The sequence below is a fragment of the Glycine soja genome, chromosome 9 (genome assembly GCF_004193775.1).
Source record: "Glycine soja cultivar W05 chromosome 9, ASM419377v2, whole genome shotgun sequence".
Classification (NCBI taxonomy): Eukaryota; Viridiplantae; Streptophyta; class Magnoliopsida; order Fabales; family Fabaceae; genus Glycine; species Glycine soja.
In genome coordinates, this window is record NC_041010.1 from 43,790,348 (window position 1) to 43,805,932 (window position 15,585).

The window sequence follows — 15,585 nt, forward strand, 5'->3', positions numbered from 1 at the left end:
AATAAATAAATAAAAAGAACTGGGGATATGCCATGCAATGCAACAAATAACGTGGAGGAGCGCAAAAACCATGTAAACCAATAGACAACATAAAATTTGCAATCAAACCTGCAACTGTGTGTGTTGATTTGTGATTTTATTCGTTAATTTGATAATTGAATGAACACAAAGTGCTGCTGCCAATGGTGTGTGTGTTTTCAAGGTACCTGCCATCCCTTGAAGAGCTTGGTAAGCTTTTGAAACTCTGTGCTGATGTCAAATGGCTTCCCTTTGGCAAAGCCATGCATGCCCAGTTTCTGATCCGCAACCAAACATCAAACCACTCTCACATCAGTCACCTCAACTCCCTCGTCCATCTGTATGTCAAATGTGGCCAACTAGGTCTTGCTCGAAACCTGTTTGATGCAATGCCCCTTAGAAATGTGGTTTCTTGGAATGTTTTGATGGCAGGGTATCTGCATGGTGGGAACCACTTGGAAGTCCTTGTGCTCTTCAAAAACATGGTTTCATTGCAAAATGCATGCCCCAATGAGTATGTGTTCACCACTGCTCTTTCTGCTTGTTCTCATGGTGGGAGAGTCAAGGAAGGGATGCAGTGTCATGGACTTTTGTTCAAGTTTGGGTTGGTGTGTCATCAGTATGTGAAGAGTGCGCTTGTTCACATGTACTCAAGGTGCTCTCATGTGGAGTTAGCCTTGCAGGTTTTGGATACAGTGCCTGGTGAGCATGTCAATGATATCTTTTCTTATAACTCAGTCTTGAATGCACTTGTGGAATCTGGGCGTGGGGAAGAGGCTGTGGAAGTTTTGAGGAGGATGGTGGATGAATGTGTGGCATGGGATCATGTTACATATGTCGGTGTCATGGGGCTTTGTGCTCAGATTAGAGATTTGCAATTGGGTTTGCGAGTCCATGCCCGGTTGTTGAGAGGTGGTTTGATGTTTGATGAGTTTGTTGGTAGCATGCTGATAGACATGTATGGGAAATGTGGTGAAGTTTTGAATGCAAGGAATGTTTTTGACGGCTTGCAAAACAGGAATGTGGTTGTGTGGACAGCCCTCATGACTGCGTACTTGCAAAATGGATACTTTGAGGAGAGTTTGAATCTGTTTACATGTATGGATCGAGAAGGTACCTTGCCCAATGAGTACACTTTTGCAGTTTTGCTTAATGCATGTGCAGGTATAGCAGCACTTAGACATGGTGATCTATTACATGCTAGGGTTGAGAAGTTAGGCTTTAAGAATCATGTCATTGTAAGGAATGCTCTGATAAATATGTATTCCAAGAGCGGCAGCATTGATTCTTCATATAATGTGTTCACAGATATGATATATCGAGATATTATCACTTGGAATGCTATGATATGTGGGTATTCCCATCATGGGCTTGGTAAACAGGCTTTACAAGTGTTCCAAGACATGGTCTCTGCTGAAGAATGTCCAAATTATGTAACCTTTATCGGGGTTCTTTCTGCTTATTCTCACTTGGGTCTTGTAAAAGAAGGGTTTTACTATTTGAATCATCTAATGAGAAATTTTAAGATTGAGCCAGGATTGGAGCACTACACCTGTATGGTTGCACTTTTGAGCAGGGCTGGTTTGCTTGATGAAGCTGAGAACTTCATGAAGACAACTCAGGTGAAGTGGGATGTTGTTGCCTGGCGAACTTTGCTTAATGCATGCCATGTTCATCGAAATTATGGTTTGGGAAGACGAATTGCAGAATCTGTCTTACAGATGGATCCTCATGATGTAGGGACATATACATTGTTGTCAAATATGTATGCCAAGGCAAGAAGGTGGGATGGAGTTGTGACAATTCGGAAACTGATGAGGGAAAGAAACATTAAGAAGGAACCTGGAGCAAGTTGGCTGGATATAAGAAATGATATCCATGTTTTTCTTTCAGAAGGAAGCAATCATCCAGAATCTATTCAAATTTATAAGAAGGTCCAACAATTGTTGGCATTGATTAAACCACTGGGATATGTGCCAAATATTGCCTCTGTGCTGCATGATGTGGAAGATGAGCAAAAAGAAGGTTATCTTAGTTATCACAGTGAGAAGCTGGCCTTAGCATATGGCCTTATGAAAATACCTTCGCCAGCACCCATTCGTATAATAAAAAACCTTCGGATGTGTGATGATTGCCACACTGCAGTAAAACTAATATCAAAAGTCACTAACAGGCTGATAATTGTCAGAGATGCTAACCGTTTTCATCATTTTCAAGATGGATCCTGTACTTGTCTAGACCATTGGTAGCATTTCCATAAATTTTACAGTCATAGTTGTTTGAAGTGAATATTGTAGGTTCTACACCACATTAGCATACACAGCAGTTTAAAGATATCAAGTATGGTCTGACACAATGTTAATTAAACACGGATAACTCTTGAAATCGATTCCATTTCATTTGCCGTAAAATAAGTCACTGATCATATAGAAAACTTGTATCTTTCAATATTGAACTTAGAGGTATGTGATCTGAAAGGATTGACAGGTAAGAACTCAGATTTCTCTGCAGTTTTTCAAATATGTTTGTTCTTTGCTTTTTGTATATATAGCTTAAAACTTAATTAATTTTTACATGAATTCCATTGGTGGCTCCGCATAGTTAGCTTTGGTCTTATGGAATGGTTAACAACTAAAATGGATTTTTGTCCATGACTCAGGAACAACTATACCAACTGCTGTTCTGGGATATCTTTAAACAACACATAACTGATATTTCAAGCTGACTGGATTAGGATGAGATCACAGAAAAGTTTTACCTCTTCAAATGATATGGAATTCCCTTAGAGATGTTGGTGAGCTTCAGCTATCTTATGGTGGTCTTATTTTCTGTCTTATAAGGCTAGACACCAATTGAGATTTCTTTATTATAACTAACCCTCTTCTAGATTCTTGTTTCTATTAAATTTCTGATATTTTATTTCATTTAGATTTAAGGGTTTAGGAAGGAAAAGTCATTGTAGTAATTTCCTTGGTTTGCCCACTTATTTTTGCACATTAAAAAGCCATAATGTTTTCCTTGGTTAGAATGCAAGTAAAGTCATTGTATACAAGTAATTTCCTCTTTCACTGGCTGATTAATTATGAATTCAGAATATTTCTGCAGTTTCTTGTTTAATGATTATCCAATCTTAAAGACCTGCACAAGTAATTACTTGAGTATTGTGCTTTTATCAATATCTTGGTTTTGGCATTTTTAACTGGTACAGCTAGAGTTGAGTGTGTGTGGGTGTTCACCTTCCAGCCAACTGAACAGGTTGAACATGAATTTGAGTGAAGTAGTTTCATAGCTAACATTCATAATTTTGTTACAGGGCTAGAACAATTTTAACTGTTTGGTGATGCTGGTTGATTGAATGACACGAAGAGTTTCACTGAATCAATTCTAATCAAACCAGACTAATCATTTTTGGGGGTCTACAGTTGGGTTTGTAGAATGTATGGCAATCTCCAAATTGTAAGAGCTTGCAGAGAGGCCTTTGATGTTGAAACAAGATAATCCCTTAAAGCAAAAGGAGGCCAAGAAATTTCCAAGGGTCTCTTCATGTGGGCCATGAGTTTCTTGAAATAAATTCCACTTATGTTATTGATAGCATGAAAATTAACTGCTTTCTAGGTGAACAAATATTCATATTGCATTGATGCAAAGATTTACAGATTTAGAATGATTTCCAGGAGTGGAATTTAGAATGATTTACAGGAACCAAAGTTGGAAACTTACACGAAATATTATAGTAGTGCAGCTATGAATATTGTAACCCAGTCCCACCTAGCTTCCTGAGGGAACTTTTGTAAAACATATTTATGCAACATTTCAATACAAGAGATGATATAGTTTTGTTGACTGCAAGTCAATTACTTAGCTCAAGTAGTTGAGGTGGGTGAATTTGTAACTTATTCAAGTTATCCTCAAGTTGCACATGTTCTTTTTGAATCTGCTCCTTTTTTGTGCTCTTATATTTTTATGTTGACAATGAATCAATGATAGTCTAGGATTGTAATGAGAAAAATTGGTAAGCACTTCTCACTTAAAGAATCAGTTTCAAAGGGCAACATAAGTTTCTAAATCCAAAAGTAGTACTATAATGGGTACTACACATCCAATGCAAAATCTATGTAGAATTTGTATATTATTACCTTTCTTGCATCCTTTCAGCAATAATTTATCTTTACCTGGAGTCATTAGGAGCTCATTATGGTCTTAATTGCAAAGGGACTACAAAATAGATATCTTCATTCTTTTATTCAGCACTTTATGAGTTTTGACTTTTAGAAGAAATTTGTTCATCTCATAGTACTGTCTTTTCAATGTTTCTTCCGAACTTTCTTCATCTTTATATATATTTTTCTTTGCTATGTTCTATTAATGGATTTTAAGCTCATAGAAAGCATTCCAATCAGAGTTTTTTATGGCTGTCGACAATTACAACTTTCCAATGTACTTATTCTTCAGTATGTTAGATTCTAATGTTGATCATAAAATTATGAAGAAGCAAGAGCTCAGAGAACATATTAAACTAACTCATTATTATGTAGATAATAAAAGAGACAAATCAGCAGAAGCGATTTTCCATAATTTTTACAAATTCAATGAAATCAATTCTTCCATCCTGATTTGTATCAAAGATCCTGATCATCTTGTTGCAGTTCTCAAGTTCTGCTGCTTCCTTCAATCCCAAAATGCAAAGAACTCTCTGCAACTCCTTAGCATCAATAAAGCCATCTTTGTTCTCATCAAAAACATCAAAAGCCTGCTTCACCTCCTCCAAACTTGGCTCCTGCTCCTCAAACAGTTTAGAAAGCTCCTTGGAACCATACTTCTCCTGAAGTTCCTCACTTTCTGAGCTGCAAAAAAATCCAAGTTTTGCCATCACCATTGTGACCTCATCCGTCTCAAGATAATTCTCACTATCTAAGCTTCTCTTTGACTCATTCTCTTGGTGGCTAAACTCCTCAGGCTTTGATACCTGCTCCTCTCCCCTCACCCTTGAGTCATTAGAAAAAAGTTGGCACAGAAGAAAAACCCAGAAACTTACGAAAAAACTCTGGAGTTTGTAGAAACATGTATAGTACAAGGAAAGGTCCACCAAACCTAACAAGGGAGAAGTTGAGTTGCCATCATTCTGTGATGCCTTCCCCTCAGAAATAAGGAAGTCAATTTCTCTAAGAATAACCATGGCTGCAGATATGTGCAAATATTAAGGGGGTGAAATAAAATTTGTTAAGTTGTTATTGTTATTTAGCCTATGAAGATGAGAAATGTTGTTGTTTGAGGGGATTTGGAGGGTCTTTTATACAATTTTTGAATTTGGAAAATTGAAGCAGCCAGGAGGGTCAGCTTAGAAAGATGAAGGAAGTTGCTTGACAAGTTCATTTGGAGATAGTTGGAAATGGAAAGAAAGTGCTAGAATATAACTATGGTCATTTCTTGACAACATCATAGGAAATTTCTCTGTTTCCTTATTCCAACTTATATGGATATTTTCTAAAGGTTGATGTGGTCGTTTGAGAGAGAGGTGTGTGTGTCAGGTTGCTGGCCTGCTTTTTCTTTGTCTTTTTATGATTTCGTTTTGTGTCTACTATAAATGTATTTCCCGCAAGACTTTCTGGCAGGTTTTTTGGTCAAAGGAAAAATATGCAAACAGACAAAAATTTAGAGTAGTTTCCAAGAAGTGAGTGAGCACTAGTTTGCCTAACATTATGGTATGTATCATATTTCCACTTATTGGATGTTAATAATATATTACATATTTTTTTACCATTTGTAAAATAATATTATAATACATATGATTTTTTAATAAATTTTATTATCAAGCATTATCAGTATGAAAATTTTTAAATTATCAATCTAATTGATGACTTTTAAATAATCGATATAAAAGTAAACAAATGTATTGTATGCAATAATTTGTTGTTCGATAACGGTGTAAAAACTATAATATGTGAATAAATTAATGTGATGTTTTCCTAACTTTACCTGTATATTTTAATAACATTTTGTTTATAGCTATTGTTTTTTAATGATATTGTAGCTTTTGAACGGTGCAGTGTGAATCTACCATTTCGGCTATATCTTGAGTCCTTGTAGACGCCAACTGACATACGTCACTATATTTAAAGGATTTTATTGATTCTCCTTAAGTGATTTTTATGTGTCTTTACATTTATTAATTGTTAGGTCAATGAAAATTGGTGTTCAATGTTTCATGCTATCTTCTCATCTATTTATTATTCCATAACTCTTCCAATTTTATATCATGTTCTTTCTCTTATTGCCACCAAGTTTTAGACAAGAGACTAAAAAAAAAAAAAGTCAGACCATTTCTTTTTTATTAGTGTGTCAAATTTGGTAAATTGGAGAGAAAGAGATGTTTATTTTAAAAGAAAGAAAAGTTGTGAAACCAGTTTTTAGAATATGTGCCTCCGCGCGTAGTTTCTCCAATATTAAACACCATTTTCGTGTTGGAAGTTTTCTAAGGAACTAATCGATGGAAGGCACTTTCTAAGTTTCTATGAAATTAAATGAGTGCGTTTACTTTTACCAAAAGGTTAGAATATTGGGAGAAGCTGAAAGGAAATTGGAAGACCAAAGACCATGCATGTAACCTTTTTACACTTTTCCTTCCGCAATGGGAACGAGAAATCCAATGTCCAATAACACTTGAGTTTATCTTGAATCATAGGTAACTTGTCTCTTAATTTGTCAGTGTGAAACAATAGTAGCTGCTAATTAAAATTCCATCGTTTATTTGACGTTGGTATTGGAAGATTCTCATATTAGTGCAATGAATTTATGTTAGCAATTTACCAGATTATGAAACCTGAAGAAGAAGATAGCGCCAAGAGGAATGAAAAGCACACAAAGTTTTATTCCCAATTTTTTCATTTCTTATAGGAGGAACCTTGTCCTCGAAACAAGGAATTGTGTGTGCGCCTTACCTCTGCTCATATCAATTTCCAAGAAACTGAAATGTGTAGATACTTTTCTGTTGCCTTTATCTTTTCCAACCCAAGTTTTCTTAGCTTGTGCAAAACACATGCCAAGAAGATAACTTGGTACAATAGTGACAAAGGGACATCTTTTGACTTTTGTTATCATAGTACATGCATGGAGGTTAGGAGCACCCAAATTAATTATGCAAATTCTTCATGTGTTAGTTGAACCAACCTTATTGACTTCGAGTGCGTATGTGAAAGGTTAGAGACTATATTATTAATTACAACAAATGAGAAATAGTAATTTTTCCTATAATATCCAAGAGTAGCTGAACTAGTATTTGGATATAAAATAAATTTTTTTAACATGAGATTTCATTACAGATAATTTATTAGAATTAGTATAATTTTATTTTAAGCTATCTTTAGAATATTTTGAGATGCAGTAACACTTCATCTCAAATCAATATAAAGCCAACTTATTAAACTTATTTTAAAAAATATTGTTGATTTTAGTTAAAATTTTGTGAATTTTGCTTTTGACACATTTTTTTATCCATAGGAATTCAACATAAGGAGAAAATTATAACACTCAGAGGTCTTCGGCTTGCTCAATCAATAGAACTAGAGTTTCTTATTCTTTTGACACCTTCTTCAAACTAAAGTATTAATTAACACTTGAATTACTTTATTTTACAAATTATATATGCATTTAAAAAATAATAAAAAATTCTTAAGTAATTGAGTATGCCAATTAGTGTTTGATTTCATACTTTTAATAGTTTATTTTATGAATTTCAGTTCTAAAAGAGGATTTTTTTTTTCGTTGTTGTTTTGTGAAAATTCTGAAAGAATATAAATCCATCGATATTTGATCAATCGTTCACTTATTCTCAAATACAATAATGTTAGTATGCTAATGAAAAGGGCCAGAAAAAAAAGGTGAAAACTAAGAGGTAAGGAAAAAGCTACTTCGATATTATTTTGAATTGAAATTTGCGAACAATTAAAAGTGTAACAAGTTCTTAGAGTTAATAGATTAATAGAAATATTTTTTTAAAAAAGAACTAATAGATAAATAGAGTGGTTAATTAAGAGGGAAAATGATAAGATGAGAGGCTCAATTTTGAGGAAACAATGCTTTATTTTAAATTTTGTATATATTAGTTAATAGTTTTCTGATATTGTTTTCTTTTGTGATCACCATGGTAACTTCTTGGTAGGATATGCGCAAACTAAGTTGTGGGCCATTATTCATGCGATGCGGGTTGCAAAGCTTAGACGATAGTGAAATTTTCTGCACCTCCATATTTTGGGCCAATCTTAGAGACATCCAAGTTCCAACAGCACAGTAACCAATTAGGTAGGTCTTGTTTTGTTAGACAAAAATAGGTACAGTAAGTGGTGATGTATTTATTGGTTGGTTCACATAGTCAATTTTAGTACTTTTTTTTTCATTAGCAAAATAGTTTAAACTAATAAAAGATTGTCTCTCATCTTTGAGTCTTATATAGAGAATGGAAAGTCACTATCATATCATTATCATCACTCTGTAAATCATTGTTGGTTCTCCATTCTAATTTTTAGAAGCTTAAATAATTTGAATCTTTTTATCATGAGATTATGGTTATATTTAGTACATAAGTTTTTTAGTAATTTTTCAATAGTTTTTATCATTTTTTAAAAAATTAACTTCTAACTTTTAATTTTTATATTTTCTTTCACTTTTATTTTTGATATATTTATTCATTTTTTTATCTTTCTTAAATAAAATATTATTTTATCATTTTTTGTCATTTTATAATTTTTAACTATTTCAACAATTAATTTTACTAAACACTTATAATTTAATAAGTTAATTTTTTAACTTTCAGCTACCAACTAACTTTTCAACTTTCCAACTAATCTTGTCAAGCATAACCTATCTGTTTTATAAAAACTTCAAATTCATATCTTTTCTTTGAAAATACTATAAGCTACTATTTTTTTGTCCCCACTATAAAATATTCTCCATCCTTCCCAACACAATTTCTTAAACAACAATGGTTGAGATTCTTCTATGCTTAAATTACGAGATACAATCAATAGAAGCAGAACTATTTTGTTTTGAGGAAACTCTATTTTCTCTTTTCCAGCTATCAAACAATTGAGCCCTAATAGCTACATAAATTGAAAGAAATTGAAAACCAAACAAACTGGAATTTCAACTATACCATTTTTTTTTCGTTGGAAGAAGATGCTATTATAACGAGTTAAAGATATTTATTTTTGGAGTTAATGAGCTTTCAAATATTTATTATAATGCTAATAAATATTTGAGCATTTATTATCAATTTTAATACTAATGAAAATATATGCTTCACTCAAACAATAATGAAGACTCAGAAAGTTGGAATTAGTATAAGTAGTTATTACGGATTTTCAGACTATAAAAATTGTTATAAACTCATAAAAGATAGTTACGCCTATCCCTTTGCCAAATTCCATTATGTAACAAAAAAAGAGAGTCCATAATCACATGATAATTTGACCGTAACCAAATTTGTCATCATCCTTCAACCAAGGTAACCATTTGTCTATCTCATATTCGACATTGAACTAAATTTAATGGAACATTTAAATGTTTTTTTTTTATATCAGAAGTGTTATTTTAAAGTAAGAAAATAAGTCATCATAAATTATTAATTCCCCAAAACAGATATTTAACAAGACAAGCATATCATCACATCGATCATTAACTGAAAGTATTAGTCGAAGCTATAAAATGGGTCTCTGTTTGATATTTTCAATTACCCTGTTAAAATTCAAAGACTGAATAATACATCGTCCCAAAAAAATTTGGTTGACTAAATCATCTCACCAAATTCTAAACAACAAACTAATTTGAAAATAGCAGCTTTTTTTTTTACATAAAAATAACAGCAATTATTATGTCAAATTTTATTTGGCAAGTGAAGAGAAGAAAATAACACCGACGCTATTGTTTGTCCCCCCACCCCCACTAATGAATCACTTCCTTGGGGGCTTGGCAGAGGTAGCTATCTTCTTATAAGATTCTTATTTTAGTGTATAAATATATAATAACACAAGGATGTTATAAATAAATCACATGAGAAGAGGAAGGAGAAATTTGACTTTATCTTATTAGATATATATGCTCACGGTACCCCAGATTGCACGTGAAGATAATTAACAACACTTTGGTTTACTTAAAATTTAGCTAATCATGCATCGATAGAGACAATCTAACTAGCAAGTCAACTATTGATGTATATGTCTTTTAGTCATTCAGATAATTCATGGAAGAAAGGGTTCCATGTGTTCCTTTTCATTTTATTATTATTATACTCAATATAAGTTGGCAAAAACTGATAATTGATCCATGCAGGAAGATGCGGATAACACCTTCCTTACATTTACCCATCACTCAAATTTTATATGTTTGTTCCGACTGTATACTAGAAATTTGTGAATAAAGATTGACACAAATGATTAAAAATTTGATACGAATTCGTATTGTTTATATCATCATCATGTTTTTTTGTTTGATGGGTATTGAACTCAATTTGTGAATAAAAAATATAATTAAAATGAAAATTTTCATTAAAAATAATCAATCAGATTATTTGAAAGAAATTAGTCGTTAACAATGATAAATATTCCGCACAAGATTACTTAAAAAAATGTCATTATTACCTTGCCTAGTAGTAATAGAAATGTCTCTTTATTCTAGGCTTTTTGTAATAAAAAAAAGGTAGTGAAAACACAAATTAAAGTTCAATTTTGTGAATTGAAGCCAAATCAACCAGCGGCATATCATGAATTATTTGTATTCCATTCTCCCATATATGCATATGTCGATACTAGTGAAATATTGGATGTGCAAAGTAACCAAACACTTTATTTATTAGCACAATTCACAATTTGCATTCTGAAAACACATGAAAAACTATAGAAGGATACAAATTAACAGCAACACAGTTACCATAATCCTATTTCTATGAATCCCGTGTCAAACTAAAAGCGATCACACACTCCAGTTACAAAACCGTTCAGAAAGACACAAACAAGTGGTGAAAGTCTAATCGTGAGCTTCCATTTAAGGACTTGGAGGATGAGTTGGAGTTGGAGACGAAGGAGGGCTCAAAACATACCCATTCTTGGGATTGGTATTTGGCTGTGGATCAGAATAATCGGCCATGTCATACTTTACAACCGTGAGAATGGGAAAATCCTGCAGGAAAAACACAGTTTCCTAGTTAATATTTTTCCCCATAAGCCCAAAACAAAACTATATTTTAATTTCTCTCTTTTTATATATATATATATAGACTACAGGTATAGTCCACAAGAAACAATGTCACTCAAACCAAGTAGAACAGACTATTTTTTTTTTTTCAATTTTAGTGGGGAGAAGGTATAACTTGATAACTTGATAAGACTCATAAGGCCAATTACCACGCGATAAAGTTTTATGGCATATTCTGAGTTTAAAACTAAAATTACTAATTAAACTAGAACAATCTTGTGCATGTGTCAGTTAATCAACTTATTATTACTTGCTAATTTATTTTTGTATTGATAATTTCGTATAATGGGTAAAAAGAAAGAAAAAGTAGAAAAAAAAAGAAAGTAAAAAACAAAGCGCTGATAAAAGAATATAGTTTGTACCTGCTGAGTCTCTATCAGTGCCACCCTACCGAATCCTTAAAATTGACAAAAGGTAAGAACATGAACATCACAACAAGGAGGAATCAAACAAAAGACAAAACCAAACGAAAAAAGAAAAACTTAAAAGATGGTAAGTTCATGCATGTGGCAACACCAGTAGAGAGTTAGTTAGAGAAACCATAAATACCATAATCAAAAGAGAGAAAGAGGAGGGAGGTAAGAAGAAGCAGCACGAGAAAACGTGATGAGTGACCCATTTATTTTTTTGGAAGCTTTTATGGAAGGAATTGGTAATGGTGGGTGTATGTATGCAGAAATGGTGTGAGTTATGGAGAAGGAAGGAAGAGAGAGTTTAAGGGTATTGAAAAAGAGCGAAAAGAAAAGGTGAGTGTGGAATGGGTATATATAAATCAGCGTCATATTCTGAAGGCAGCAATAATTTTCGTAACCGACTATGAGTTAAGCTTAGACTCAGATCCAACGATACTTCAGAGTTACGCAAGTGTGCTTCTTTGGTTAGTTAGTTACTCTTACCGTGTGCACTGTGCTTTTCCTATCAACCCTCATAACACAAATTTAATAGACCTAAAGAAATTGAGTTTGGATAAATTAAAAAGATGTCAACCCAACAGTAATAAGTTCAAAACTTTCAAATATCAAGTTACTTGAGAATTGAAAACTATGGTCAAGAAGCAAGATAATAAGACTACAAATTTGGAAAAGAAAAAATAAGAAAATATTTATCATAAAAACTTATTGATAACTAACCAAGGTACAATAATTGTGTCCGTTTGAAATTCCTGCTTTTAACAATTACACCATTCACGTGGCTTGTTATAATCATTCATATCCTCACAAAGACAGATCTAACTTTAGCATGCATGATAATGATCTAAAGTGCATAATAAATCAAATTGGTCAAAAACAAAAACCGGTAAAAATAACACAAAATAGTGCATAATAAATCAATGAAAAATGTTTAATATCACTTTGTTTTGATTTGCTTTCTAAAAAGAAAATATTGATTTAAGATATTTATTATTTGTAGATGTGAACTAATTCTTACTAATAAACATAATATATTATCAAAACTTAAATTTAAAATTGATATATTTTATTTGTACTTTTGCATTATAAAGTTTTTTTTTATTTTTACTATTATAAAATTATTATATTATGTTTCTTTAGTAAATTTAGTAGTACGGTTCAACTATTATTTTAGATCACTAACCCTTAAATAAGTATCTTAAGTGATTCAATGACATTAATTTTTAGTATTCGATTAATACATGTATTTAATGAACAACTCAAGTAAAAGAGACATGCCACGGTGTCAAATGTTCACCACACTATGGTCCATGGCATTTGAACCCTACTGGCTACACCCGTGCTTGGATCTCGCACCACATACTATGATTCGAATTAGACCACTTTGGAGAATTTTTAAAAGTTAGTTCCCTTTGTCAGTCTTTTTAAATAAATAAATATACTCTTATTAGTATTTTAGTTGGGTTTCGAATCCTTAAAGCAATTAAAACTAATAGAGATTTGCATAAATTAACTCATAAGAATGGGCTACTTTTGGTAGGTAATAAATTAAAGAGGCTCTTCCACTAACGAAAGTTACTATAAAATATGGGGACATGGGATATGGCCTTCACATTTTGGATGAAGTGGGATTCACTTTCTATACACTACCTTATTTTTCTCGTACCTATTCTTCATTCTTTTCATTTCTTTAGTATTTATCTTTAAATAATTAAAAGTACACAGTCTAATAATGTTATCATTTTATATACATATATTTCACTCAGTTTTAATAAAATTTTGAGTTTTGAATTTTTAACATAAAAAATGGTCAACTATTAAAACATTGGGCCGATCTTTTGAAAAGGACAAGTTGTGCTGTTTTTTTTTTTACAGCAAGTATCACTAGTTGTTAAAAAATATATATTAAATAATCAATTTGACGTTAAAAGCTATTCGAAGAGTTATATTATACCAATATTAAGTATATAAAGGTTATTAGAAAAAATAAAATTGAGATTTGGCATAAACAATGAGCATGTGATGCAAAGGAGAAATCTCTTACAAGTTACAAGCAAGAAAAAGAAATACTAGACAAGAAATATCACTAATATAAATATTCGATATTTTTATAATACTTTTTTATTTGGTAAAATTTTATATAAAATTCTTTTATTTTTTATTTGTGAAACTGATGTAAAAATTTATACAGCCATAAAAAATATTTAAAAAATAATGAAACTATAAATTATGCATTTCCCTTTAAAGAAATAAAGACAAGAAGGAGAAAAAGAGAAAGATTTGTTTGGTCCCAAAAGTTGGAAACTGCCGGCCAAATAATTTATCTTCATTAATTACCACTGTCTAGTGGTTCATGTTCAATCAAATTTGATAGTGGACCAAATTCTGTGTTGTTTGGCAGATATCACTCAGTCATTAACCATACTTCAGCCCAATCTTTGCACAATTACATGTCACATATAGCCCCACCCGAGTCACAATCAGTGACCCTCAATTTAGGAAAAAAAAATGAAAAGAAAATCCAAGGCAAATAGATAAATATTAATTCATAGAAATGTTATATGTATCGATATTTTTAATACAGATGAAAAGTGTAGACAAAGTAATAATACATCAAAAAATAAAAAAGTCTAAACAGAGTGAATGGTTGCCTTCCGAAGAAATAATTATTTTTAAATGACTTTACGAAAAAATTAAAAAGACGCAAGTTACCATAACATATATATATATTTTTTAAATGCAACGGTAGCCACTGGTCAGGAGCCCATGAACTTTTCTATTAAACTATGTGTTTTTCATAGTTTTCATTTTTTTTAAATGAAAAGCTCATGTCATAATGCGAGAAGGGTGATAATAGTCTAAACATCATTACAGAAATAAGTCTCTAATTTAATTAGTACTTAAAATTATAAGAAATATCATTTTAATTTTTAACACTGTAAAACCTTGCCTTTATTTTCTAATTTTATAAAAATTTATTCTCTCTAATTCTTTTTAACAATACAGCATTTCCTTTAGTTTTTAATGTTAGTAAAAGAATATAATAGAAATTTGAATAAACAAAATTTATAAAGTTTGAAATTAAAATTATATATTATAATTATAATATAATAATGGATTACGGATTTAAATTATACTATACAAGTGTGTGTGTTTAAAAATATTTATTTATTATAAATTTTAATTATATAAAAATACATATTTTGTTTGTGCTACTAGTTTATAATTAATACTAGTTTAAAAATAAATAACAATGTAAAATACAATATTATAACATAGCAGTAATTTTTTTCAGCCTATGCATTAGAAAAACCAAAAGAACGCACTCACATACATGACATTTTTCCTCATGGTGTGATCGTCAACAATTAATTATCTTTTCAACTATGGTTTCAAAGAATGCATTGAATCGGTATTTATTCATGAAAATAAAAAGTCATCATCTTTCCAATATCTTCCTTTAGTAGTTCTTTAGTCACACAGATACCATTAAATCAACAACCATGCTATTATGTAATATAAACTTTTTCCAATTGCCAAACTCCCAAAACCCTGCTATGGTTGACATATATATAGATGGAATCTTTAAGCTTGAAATTCACATTTCAGCAGATTGCAAGTTAACAATCTCACCAAACTGCTACGAGTTTCAAGCCATGATATAACTAGCAATCATGAACTTTTCTTGACAATAACCTAATAAATAGATGGAAAGTCACCAATACTGTCAAAATCATTAGGTGCAGAAGTTTCCGCATAAGCATTACAGGGTCTTGGTATATTGGTAGCAAATACTACTCAGAATGCTTAGATAAGGTTATTCATAAACACTTACAAAAGAAGAAAAAATAAAATAAATTTCTTTCATAAGCTACAAGTAATTTATGCTTAAGTTAAAATCAACTTTTCAGAT

The 15,585-nt window shown here is 31.5% G+C and overlaps 3 protein-coding genes across 4 annotated transcripts; 1 reads left to right on the forward strand and 2 right to left on the reverse strand.

Moving 5' to 3' along the window:
• The first annotated feature begins 49 nt into the window (after positions 1-49).
• LOC114425089 (pentatricopeptide repeat-containing protein At5g39680-like) lies at positions 50-3,951 on the forward strand. Of its 2 annotated transcripts, XM_028391849.1 has the most exons (3): positions 50-2,505; positions 2,678-2,812; positions 3,332-3,951. In XM_028391849.1, exon 1 carries the CDS (start codon positions 183-185, stop codon positions 2,265-2,267), a length of 2,085 nt encoding a protein of 694 aa, XP_028247650.1. In that variant the 5' UTR covers positions 50-182; the 3' UTR covers positions 2,268-2,505; positions 2,678-2,812; positions 3,332-3,951. The 2 variants fall into 2 exon arrangements, with proteins under 2 accessions (XP_028247650.1, XP_028247647.1); XM_028391846.1 differs by having other exon boundaries at positions 50-2,812.
• Positions 3,952-4,517: 566 nt separating this feature from the next.
• On the reverse strand, positions 4,518-5,424 carry LOC114425091 (probable calcium-binding protein CML45). The gene has a single exon (XM_028391852.1). It carries the CDS (start codon positions 5,192-5,194, stop codon positions 4,571-4,573), a length of 624 nt encoding a protein of 207 aa, XP_028247653.1. The 5' UTR covers positions 5,195-5,424; the 3' UTR covers positions 4,518-4,570.
• Positions 5,425-10,832: 5,408 nt separating this feature from the next.
• LOC114367344 lies at positions 10,833-12,020 on the reverse strand. The gene is made up of 3 exons (XM_028324508.1): positions 11,812-12,020; positions 11,625-11,659; positions 10,833-11,187 (listed from the first exon to the last, which is right to left on the reverse strand). The coding sequence occupies exons 1-3, from the start codon at positions 11,879-11,881 to the stop codon at positions 11,053-11,055; spliced, it is 240 nt and encodes a 79-aa protein (XP_028180309.1). The 5' UTR covers positions 11,882-12,020; the 3' UTR covers positions 10,833-11,052.
• Between the last annotated feature and the right edge of the window lie 3,565 nt (positions 12,021-15,585).